Below are 11,155 nucleotides of genomic sequence, written 5' to 3' on the forward strand. Positions count from 1 at the left end.
GCTCAAGAATTAGGATGGAAATGCCTCCGGGGTGCCCACAGAGGCTGCAAGAATTTCTTGTTCATTGGTCATGGGGAGAGCCGGGGGACTGGCCTGTGGCCTTTTCTGTCCCTAGGAGTGACAATTCCTGAGCCAAGGACCCAGGGTGATCCTAGCCTGGGTTAATAAACTGGCAATCCAAATTCAATAAGGGCAGCAGCTGGTTGGGTGGGGAAGGATGCGCACACTTGTGAGGCAAGTTTTGGGGGGTTTTTCTTTAGGGGGGACATGCTTTTGCCATTGCAACTCAGTGTATCCTTGACAAGTCACATCACTTCTTCAGACTGGTTTCCTTCCCCCTCCTCTATGAAATGGGGGGGGGAGACATAAATAGCTGTACCTCCAGGGTTCATGTGAGAATTAAGTAAAATATACATATGAAGTGCCTGGCATATAGTGGGCGCTGAGCAAATGGCAGCTCTGTCCCCGGGAGGGAGCAGGGGGTGCATATGAACGTCTGGATATGAAGTTCAAACCTCACCAGCTGGAGAGAGTGAAAGCACCAATAAACGGCCAGCGTTTCTTGGAGAATTGACCAGCGGTCGTCTTTCCCCAGCGCCTGTTATACCAAACCGATGAAGACTCCAGGGAGCGCCCTGTTGGAAGGGAGGGTTCGGGGCAGGTGGAAGTTCCCTGCTTGGCGGGCCCGGGGAGGTGCGCATGCAAGTGTCCTTAGAGACGTGAAGGGAGCAGGATCCAAACTGACTTGCGAGGCCAAGAGGGCGCCGCCAGGAGGCCCGCTTTAGCTTGGGTTCTGCATTTCTAGCAGTTGGGCTTCCGGAAAACGGCCTGGGGTCCCGGCTCAGGCAGGTTTGGAGCGTCAGGACTCAGGAGCTGCGCTGTCGCGGAAGCCGGGGTTGTCCCAGGGCGGTAGCCGGCAGGCTCTCCGCGATGCGCTTGGCCTTAGGTGCACGGAGGTGTCCCACCTCATGGGGGGCTGGATGCCTGGCCCGCTGGCGGGTAAGGAGCTCCGGGCCGGGATGGGACCCCTTTGCCCAGAATCGGACTTCCCTTTCGCGGCCCGGGCGAGCGAGACTGAGACGCGGTGTGCGCCCGGGAGCCGCCCCGGGCTGTTGTGACCTGAAGGACGCGCGTCCCCTACCCCCACCTCCGAGGGGGCCGCAGCGCGCTTCTGGGTGAGGGGTGGGGGGCGCCTGATGTCTCCTTTCTGTTTTTACAGCTACTCCCCTGCAGGCGCCTCCCTCCTCTTCTCGGGCACGAACTTGCCATCAGCACCCGTTCGTAGGAGGGTGCGCGGGTGGAAAGGTGAGTGGCCAGAGCCGGGGCATGGGAGGAGAAGCTGTCCGCCTGCACCCTCACTCCGCCCCGGGGTGCCAAGAGCCGGCGTGCGGGCCGGCAGTCCGGAAGTTGGGAGATTCCATCCTCAGGTCGGTGGAGCGTCTGTGGTTTTACCTGGGTCACCAAAAAGGCAACCCCTCCTCCTCCCCAGGCCCGGATCCGCGTCCCTCCCCGACGCGCTGGGAACCGGCGTTAAGCACACACAACCTAATGGGCCCCTTGTGCTCTGTGCTACAGTTCGGCGGAGCACGGCGCGGGGCGCCCGGTGAAGGCGGCCCTGGTTCTGGCCTCCGACGCGCCCTCCTGCACCCCGGGGCTCTCCCCGTCGACGTCGCACGGAGTCCGAGGCGCGCAGCCCCGGAGCCTCACCCCTTCACCTGGGGTGGTACGGCGGCCTCCCGCAGTCTCAGGGCTGCAGAGAGTGGGCTAAGCGGCGCNCCGCCGGGTGAATGATCTCAGCTCAGTGTCCTTTCCTCCCCCAGCCCCCAACTGTCCAGGCTGATCCACCGCTGCCCTAAGGCAGGTCCCACGCATGGACATTTGTACAGTGACTAAGAAGCTCCAGTTTTGTTCGTTTGTGTTTATACTGAGTCTTCGCTTTGTACCTGGCTGGGCACTGAGCGCTGCGCATGTATTCGGGCCTCAGCTTGACAGGTAGGGAGGGTAGTGATTCCCGCTTTGTGACTTTGGTTAGGATGTGGCAGAGGCCAGATGTGGAATCACGGCTGTCTGCCCCGCCGTCTGAGTTCTTAACCACAGGCTCTGCATGTGCGTACAGACACACAGACACACGGATTCATCACCATTGTGACCGCGTCCGTCCAGCCCGCCCAGCCCGGAGTCTGTCCTGAATCCAAGCCCCCTTCTCCACACAGCCCTACCTCCATATGAGAGCTCTCCTGTCATACCCTGCTTCCCCGCCCCCCATCCCCAATCTCCTGGCTTAGAGTCCTGACCTAAAATAAATGTTGTATTCAATATTGTTCTGAGCCTCCTGGCAGCCAAGACAAAGAAGAAAATGGGACGATTTATAACCTTGTTAGAAAAAAAAAAAGCTCATCAGGGTTTTTAGAGATATGAACATTTCTTCCTCTGTAAGATTTATAGAAAATTTAAAGCTTAGTTATTATGGAGGTCAACTGCTTATGTCACAGATGAGGAACCAGGCCCAGAGAGGTTAAGTGATTTTCCCCAAGGTCATAAAGTTAGCTTGAAGAGCAAGAACTGGGGTCCAGTCCAATCAATTTCCAGTCCAGTTTCCCTTTCTTTGGTGAGCAGGTTTGAGTGGGTTTCTCAACAGTGAAATAGTTATGTTTGGTGACTCCTCCATCTTCTACTATAAATTCTTCAGACCCGAAGGCTGTCCCTTTCTTTGCCGTCAGTTCCCAGTGTCGGGCTGGGGTTGTCACCGTGGATGTCTGTAAATATTTGATAAATGAACATGTGTTTCTGAGAAGGCTGAGCCTCTGGTTCTTGGAGAAGGTGGGGGGGCTGGTGAAGGGAGAGGTTCTAAGTTGAGTTTTTTGAAGGGACTTGGTTTTTTGAATGTTGCATTCCTGACCCCATGAATTCCTTAGACCTCTTTCTTTTAGCCAGTGGTGTGACTTGGGTCCTTTCTCTTTTGGCAGCAGTCTGGCTCTTAACCGCCCTGTCACATTGTTGGGTCTTGTGGGAAGGAGTCATTTCTCTCCTGAAGGACTGTGCTGTCAATGAGAGCAGGAAGTGCTTTTCGGGTAACTAAGGAGGGTGTCCCCATTACATCAGCTCAGTCACCGTGAGACCTGGTGGACCCATTCTTTTGTCTTGGGGTGGAGAGCCAGCCTTTCTGTGCCAGCCCAGTTTGGGGTCCTGTGGCTCAAGTACAAAAAGCAGAAGGTAGTTCACCAGGTCCCCAGAACTTAACACAGGTTGCTAAGTTTACATGGCTCCCAGAAGGTAGCCAGCCTTTGACCCTGGCAGATTCTCTGGAAATTTGTACCAGAAAGTTGTCATCCTTGGGTGTGGAGAGGGGGTCTCCGTCTTGGTGAGGAGCCTCTATTGGCAGAAACGCTCCAACTAATTCTGGCCAAATCCTGACCGTCGTCTTTGGGCTGGCTCTGGCCAGGCAAAGCAGAGTGGAGGGCCGAGGCCGGTTTACAGCGAAAGCCCCAGCTGTGGAAGAAAAACAGGGTTCAGCTCCCCAGATTAGCTACTGTCTACAAGGATTAAAGGCCCCAAATAATGGCTGGCCTCTCCCCTCCTCCGTGCCAAGGGAAGACATGTAAATACAGCCGCACGCCAGCTTAGGCAGTAGATGTGTATAAATCGAATTTAGCAAATCAGATCATGGTTTAAATGCACTATTTAAAGCAGTCCTGCAGTGAAGCCTTTTACAAAGGGAATAATCATTTTGTGATGCTAATCATCGGCCTCCAATTTATCTCCTTTGTAAGTTCAGATGTTGGTGCACTGGGTGTTCTGAAATTGGGGCGCTCTTGTGTAGGGCTCTGGTGGTGGCTGTCTGCCTTCTTTTCTTGACCTCTCATTTTAAATGGGTGCATGTCCTTGTCTCACTGGGGGCCTCAGGATGCTTGTCACTTAGCCTGATAGTTCTCATCCATCTCGCTCATCTTTTTATAATCTGATAGAGCCCACCCTTCAGCTGCTCCTGGCCCCTTTTCTGAGATTTGCACCCTTCCTGGCGGGGAAGGGGGGGAGGGAGATACAGGCCCTGCTGTTCTCAGGGTATTAGAACCAACTGCCTCTCTGATCTGAACCTTCTTTTGTTTCTCTGAGTTTCTGGTACCTCTGGTGCCGCTCATAAGGGAGAGCTTCGAGCCCACTAGATACACAGCAGCCTCTGAATTTAGTAGGTGAATTAAATGCAGGCACCCACTGGCTGAATAGGCACTGTCCGAAATACTCTCCCCATTCACAGCCAGATAACTAGGCCTGGGTGTTAAAGTGACTTTTCCCACAAGTTAAAATCGGGACTCAAAGGAGAACCTGTCTCCTAATTGCTATAAAAGTGTTTTATACACTGAGCTGTAGTGCCTTTCTTTGCAGAGAAAATATAATAAGAGACCATCTGGGTGGGAGAGAAAGAATGAAGGGAAAGAGATGGATCAGAGTGGAATAAAGGAAGTGGGCAGGAAGCTGGGGAGGGGGGGCCTGCGAGGAGCCTGACCTTGCTTAGCTCACAGGCCCTGATATAGTGTCTTTGTCAATGCTGCCACTATTGGCGCGTTCCTCGGTAATTATGACTGTGTGTTGGCATGGCGACTCCGAGTAAGAAGCACTGGGTAAATGCGCGACTTGTTCTTGCCTTCTAAAGCAGAGAGGAGCTTTTGTGGGTAGTTCCTCCAGGGAGACGCGGTAGAAAATTCACCAGACCCAGTGCCGGAGCGTGGGTATTTGCAGCCTGAAGGAGCCGGGTGGCCCCGGACTGGGGGCGGCACACCCTCCTCCAGACCTGCCTCCAATGCTGAGGTCAGGCCGAACCTCCCTCCTGTTCCTTTCTGTCGGTCTTTGTTTCCGAGCTTGTGATGTCAAGTACACCCATCTCTTCTCCTCTCCAGGTTTCCTGTTCCAAACAGGTCTGTGTTCCGCTCATCCCCCTGAATTTGATGTGTCGTAAACTCATCTGTCTCCTAGGCGAGTTATTAACTGGGAGGCAGAGAGGAAGGCTGATGGGCCCGGAGGTAGGGATGGAGTTTGGGGCTTCCCTTCTGACCCTGCTCCCCACTCCTTAGAGGTACTTGGGCCCCCTCCTCTTCCGAAAGTGGGAGAGCTTGCTGGATGATGTCAAGAGCTGGGCTGCCCTGTCAACCACTGTTGATCTCATGATACGTGGCCAGCGCAGCCAGCCGAAACGATGATACTGGGTTAAACAAAACAGGTTATTAAAATTAGTTTGATCTGTTTCTTCTGCACTTTTTAATGTGGCCTCTAGGAAATCTAAAATGATACATGCAGCTCATATTTTATTGGCCTAGACTGGACAATTAAGATCTCTTCCAGGCCTGAAGTTCAGTAACGAATCTTGGGCTATCCCTGGAAGGTCCCTGGCCAAAGAGAGCTCTCTGTGTAAAAGGCCATGGAAATGCCAGGCTGGAGGCCACGGGAGAGGCTCGGGTTCTATGGGGCCTTTAGAGGTGCCTAGTACAGCCCCTTCAGAGGGGGTTACCCCACAGTCCTTGAAGACCGAAGCCCGTGAATCTACAGGTAGCCTTGTGTTTTAGGAGTTTAGGAGGCGGGGAAGAGAACCAGTGGGTAACCCCAGGAGTCTTTGGATGGTGTCTGTGCGGTCACAGATGTAGGTGACAGGAGCCTTGTCCTGGGGGCAGAGCATCTCCCCGCCCCCCATCCCTGTGCTTGTACTGATTTCATAGTGTCGCAGGTATGTGGAAACCACAGGGCGTGGGAAGGTAGCGGTGCATCCCCAGTTCACACCAAACCCCCTTTAGGCAGGTTTCCTTTGGCCCGAGGGCTCCTCGTTGCCCCCCTCCCGGCTGCCCCTCCTCACCTCAGCCCGTGCTGCTGGGTGCGAGCTGAAGCTTCTGGGATGCGCCTTGGCTCAGAGCCAGCGTCATCTCCTTCGAGAGGCCTCCTGCCCTGGCTCCCTGCCAAGCCTTGGGTCTTCAGAGAGATTTTTCTGGGGAGGTGCTGGGCTCGTCCTGCTGTCAGAGGGCAAAGGGGCCTTCTCACCTCAGAGGACTCCTGGCCAGCCTTGCTGCCAGCCCCGTTCCTCTGTCAGAAACTCCAGTTTCCTGCCCCGGAAACCCTGGACTCCGTTAATGGGCTCCCAGCCTCAGTAAGCCTCGAGTTGATGAAAAGACAGCTCCTCACGCGAGCCTGGGAGGTGAGGAATGGGGGGCCAGGAAATCACAATGAGTCATGATAATGGTGACAGGAGCCATCTATTGAGCACGTATGCTGTGCCAAGTCTTGTGCTAACGCTCCGCACGCTTTATCTTTGTTAAGGGCTGTCTCTGTGGGGAGCAGCAAGAATGGTAAATGTAATGTAGGGTCGACCCTTCTTTTCTAAGCCAGATGTCATGGAGTGATTGCATGGGGAGTGGCTCCGAAGCTACACCCTTGAGTAGGTGGTGGTCTGAGTCCCCCGGCTCCCCTCACCTCCCAGGGAGTCTGCCTGGGCTTCGGGGAGCAGCATGAGCTCATCTGGGTGACTGGAGGGCGGTTCTGTAGCACCTCCTGCTTTGGGCCGGCTGTGCCCCTGGAGAGCGTGAGTAGGAAGGCTCAGTGCTGGGTCACTGGGGGCCGTGGTGCGGAGCTACGAGGGGCGAGACGTGTCCCTCCCACCCCTGGCTTTCTCCTGATTGTCAGCGTGGACTGTAGCCTGGCTGTGCCTCAGGGGTTTGCCCAAGTCTACCAGTCTGCCCGTGGTGCCAAAGGAATATACCTGCCCAGGACGAGGTGGAGCCTCTGCTTTCTAGAATGTTACATCCCACTGAGGTACCACCGAGTCTTCTGGAAGAGGGAGAGGGATCCATGTTCTCTGACCAGTCTCGTCTCGTGCTTAAGCAGAGAATGCTGGACCTTCTTCCTGTTCCTGGCGTTGGGTGGCTCGGAAGAGGAGAGGTGGTGGATGGCCCCACGGGCGTGCCGTTTCCTTGGGGAGCCTTAGGGAGAGCAGTAACGAAGAGAGGAAAGGCTCACGTTTACAGCCACCCCTTCCGCATGGAGCCTGCAGCTTCCTTTACCCCATTTCTAGCTGTTTCCAGTCCGTTTTCTCTCTCTTTCGTCATTGGATCGCAGGCTTCAAGATCATGGTGGTGTGACGCAGCGCGTGCGGCCCAGTGGGCATCAGGGGTCTGTCTGATCCAGTTCATACCTTTTCGGGCACATTAGTTCACCTCTCTCTGAGCCAGTTTTCTCATCTATAAAATGGGGATTAATACTGAGCTCATGGCACTCAGGAATGTCAGTTTACACTCTCCATCTGGTGCTGTTGGAGAAGGGGTGTGTATGTGTTGGGGGCTGAAGGCGGGCTGGGCATGCATGAGCCAGCACGGCTGTGCCGTAGGTGACCATCTCGCTGGTGGGCCACACCTCAGTAGTGTGTGGAGGCGCAGGAAAAGCCTCCGGCAACGGATGGGGCTCGGCTCCCCGTCAGTCACTGGAGTAAGTCATGGTGTTTACTGACCATGCAGAAGCTCCAAACTCCAGTACAGGCAGAACCCCAGGAGAACCCCAGACCTGCTCCCTGACTCCTCAGAGCAGAAACCAGCCTAATAAGGCACACATTCAAGAGGCGATGGCTTGACTCAGACTGTGGGAGTTAAGAGGGGAGGAATTCATTTGCAGTGGAGTCATCAGAGACAGTTCACTGTACCCAAACAGGTCTCTGGGGCTGAGCGGGGGAGGGACTCCCCTACAGAAGTTTGGGGATGGAGCCGCAGGGTAGACTCGTGCAGGACCGGGCCAGAAATCTAAGTGCAGAAGAGCAGGTCAGATGGTGGAAGCTCTCAGTACAGAAGAGCAGGTCAGATGGTGGAGGCTGAGACTGTCAGTCTAGATCCGTGTGGGAGACTGAGGGCTGGCCCGAGAGGAGCAGGTACCTACCCTGGCCTCTCACCTCTGATGGCTCCTGGCCAGGAACTTTGGCCCCTCTGGACCAGGCCATGGAGCCATACCTCAGTTTGCAAGGGAAACATGGAGCTCAGGAAGGAGCTCAAGGAAGTCTTCCCGTGCCAGGCTGTATTTTTTTTCTATTGTGTTCATTTATCCATTCAACATTTATTGACCGCGCGGTATGTGTTAGGTTCTGGGTAGTGCCTTGGGGATACAGAGAAGCAAACCACAGTCCCTTGCTCAGCACTTTAAACTCGTGTAATACGGAATTTCACCTGACCATCCAGGATGGGAAGGCCGTGCTGAGGGGTGGGGGGTGGGGGGGACGGCGTGACAGTTCTCACCAGTTCACAGCTTCCTGGTTTCCCAGCCCCAGGGAGCCTCAGACAGCAGGGTCAGAGCCATCTCATGCTTTGCCTGTGGTGACCATAAGTTGCCATTTCGCCCAGGCTAGAACTTTACTTAATTCCATTGGTTCTTTATGGAACTGTGATTCCTCAATCACCTTTTTCTTCAGTTGAAGAACAGCTTTGATCTTAGGAATCGGCATAGCAGTAACCTACTGAGATGTGTGTGTGAGGTTGGTAAGGGACATCTTAAATGCAACCAAATAATAAATTACATCTGGGTGAATGCACATACGGAAAGTTTCTCCTCCTTGGGAGAAACCAGATACTGTGTGGTGCATCCAAGCCAGAATCCTCTCCTGGTCCTGCTCAGATGGGATCCTGAGCACAGTGGCTGGCGGGTAAGCCTGCCTGTAGCAGCAGTGGGCGCCCGGCTGCCTCCTTGCAACACGTCTGGAGTTTGGAAGAGTCATCCACGTAGTCCCCGGGCCGGGGCCCACTCTGCAAATGAATCCACTAGCCCTCACGCCCAGACTGCAGGCTCGGTCATTCCGTCACTTGACCCCTGGAGCAGGAAGGCCAAATGGGTTTTATTTTATGATTGCTATTACTTTGATGGTTTTCTTGTTGGAGTCAGTGTGTGTGTGTGTTTAGAGAGAGAAAACTCTAGAACTTACATGGTATTTTTGGTTAAAGTACTTGTCAGAGATGTAGGGGGGACCATGCCTCCTCCATCTGCATGGAAGGTGGCTCCAGGTCTTTGAAGGGAGCCCCAGATGCTTGGCCACTAGAAGGCTCTCAGTGGAAATATCTTCCCCTCGCCTTCTGTATGCACCAGCCACCTACTACTGATGGACTAGGATGAGCATATGTGAGGCAGGCTTTCCTCCTTGGGCAAGAAACAGGTAGTGAGATACAGAACAGTTCTTGACTCTGCTTCCAAAACCCTCCACCTCTCCTCCCATGGGAACCCAGAGAAGTTCCGGAGAGTGATTTCCCAGGAAGATGCAGGGAGCGACGGGACAGACAGATGGATATCCGGATGCTGGCAAGGAGCGGACCTTCCCTGCGCCGGGGTGGCCTCAGCACCCTTCTGGCTGCCCTGTGCAGCTCTTTTAGAGGCCGTCTGAATGAAGGTCATGTGCACAGACACCAGCCTCGAGTTTACATTTGGTCACCAGTTGGCAGCAATGCTTCGGTGATAAAGCTTCGAGGCTGACGTTTCCTTCAGGACGGAGTGCGTGCATAGTCCCCCAGCCCCTGACACCCCGCCAGAGACGCCAAGAGCACACTTGTCCCGTTTCCCATTGTGTTCTCTCATGTTCCTTCTGTCCCCTCCAGGACACATTCCAGAATCCGAAGACCGGGAACGGAGAAGCAGGAGCCCTGGCAGAAGAGTCTGAAGGTGGGTCCTGGCCTGACACAGGCCGTGGGCTGTGTGTGGGTGTGTACGCGTGCGTGTGTGTGCGCGTGTGTGCACGTGGCATCCACAGTTTATTCCAGTCACTGCACCAGACTCTGCACGACGTAGTCATGTGGCTGTAGACGAGAGACCCAAGGTCGATTTGGGTCTCAGGTCATGTTGGGTTTTTTTCTAATTCAGGAATAAAAGAACCCAGTTTGGGGAGGAAATAAAAAGGGAAATACCCCTCATGGTTCTTGGAGCCAGCTGCCTGTTTAGGTTGACCTATATGAAATTTCTTCCTTATCGATTGAAAACAGCCAAATGTCGGTGATTTCATATGGTTCAGCCTAGTGCATGTCTGCTCCGCGGGGCCAGTGCTGAGGGGGTCACCCCTTCACCTATATCCTTAGAAGCACTTTTTATAGGGTCTCTGAGATGTCAGCCCCTCATGGTCCTCTACAGCCTATACACCCTGCTCAAAATTATTTTAACTGAAAAGAGGAGACACCTCCCCCGCCTCCGGCCAACCTGTGGGTTGCACTGCATGTGAAAACAATGTCTGCAAAGTTCTACTCGGCCCTGACTTTAAGCCACACCATCTTAAGATGCAGGATAGTTAATAGGACTTTGCACACCTATCTTTCAGTATTAAAGAAAAACATCCTCAGGGCAGTTCAGACAGCCTTGACGCAGAGCTGAGACCAGATCCAAACTTTTCTGACCCGTGAGGCCTCTGCTTCCATGCTGGATGCCTGGAATGGTATTGCTGCCTCAGCTCCCGTGTAGTCCGCGGTCCCGGGAGACGGAGCGGAGGAGGAGGTCGTCAGGAGCTGGCTCGCAGCCTCTCCATAACCCTGCAGCCACCCCGGTGCCGGGCGAGCAGCCGTGTGGGCTTTTGACTGAATGCCCTCCCCTCCCGCATTCATTACACTATTGTCAGTGTGTGTGTCTGGGGCTGCCTCTGGGTGTGTGTGTTTCTTTTTGTGTCTGCGTGTCAGTGTCAGGCCGTGTGTGTCTGTTTACATCGGCCTGTCTGGGCCGCTCACTGCGACAAGGGGCTGGGGGCTGTTGATAGGAGGGAGGGCATTTCAAAGCCCCAGATCTGCCCCCTCGGGGATCGCGGGAGATTTCTATAGACGTGCATACGCACGTATACACACACGCACACGTCCGTGTCACGACGCGTGTGTGCGTGGTTTTCTCAACGGTGCTCATTGTGTGGGGCTGCCTGGGAGTGTCTGACCAGGTGTGGTGTGAGCAGCCTGGAGGCCGGGTGAGCCCCATCTGCCGAGAGCTCGCAGCCTCGCCTGCCCGGCCGTCCGTCCATGGGGAGCCTGTCCCTTCGCAGCTCACGGTCTCCTCTAATTTATTAGCTGGGAAGGAGGAGAAAATAAAACGTTGCCTGAAGACAATGGGCGCAGCAGGTCCCACCCCGTGCGGCCCGCCAGCACCTCTCCCCCCAGCCCCGTCTCCTCCTCTGCAGCGCGGAGCT

The 11,155-nt window shown here is 54.7% G+C and overlaps 1 protein-coding gene across 1 annotated transcript in view; it reads left to right on the top strand.

The window, feature by feature from the left end:
- The first annotated feature begins 295 nt into the window (after positions 1–295).
- The window catches only part of LOC144240067 (uncharacterized), a 17,657-nt gene continuing 6,797 nt past the window's right edge, over positions 296–11,155 (top strand). The window contains exons 1-3 of the mRNA XM_077774313.1: positions 296–999; positions 1,220–1,305; positions 9,600–9,663. Coding sequence (XP_077630439.1) covers positions 969–999; positions 1,220–1,305; positions 9,600–9,663 — 181 coding nt within the window. The 5' untranslated portion in view covers positions 296–968. The remainder of the gene's footprint in view (positions 1,000–1,219; positions 1,306–9,599; positions 9,664–11,155) is intronic.

Source organism: Crocuta crocuta, unplaced genomic scaffold (genome assembly GCF_008692635.1).
Source record: "Crocuta crocuta isolate KB4526 unplaced genomic scaffold, BGI_CrCroc_1.0 scaffold7, whole genome shotgun sequence".
Lineage (NCBI taxonomy): Eukaryota > Metazoa > Chordata > Mammalia > Carnivora > Hyaenidae > Crocuta > Crocuta crocuta.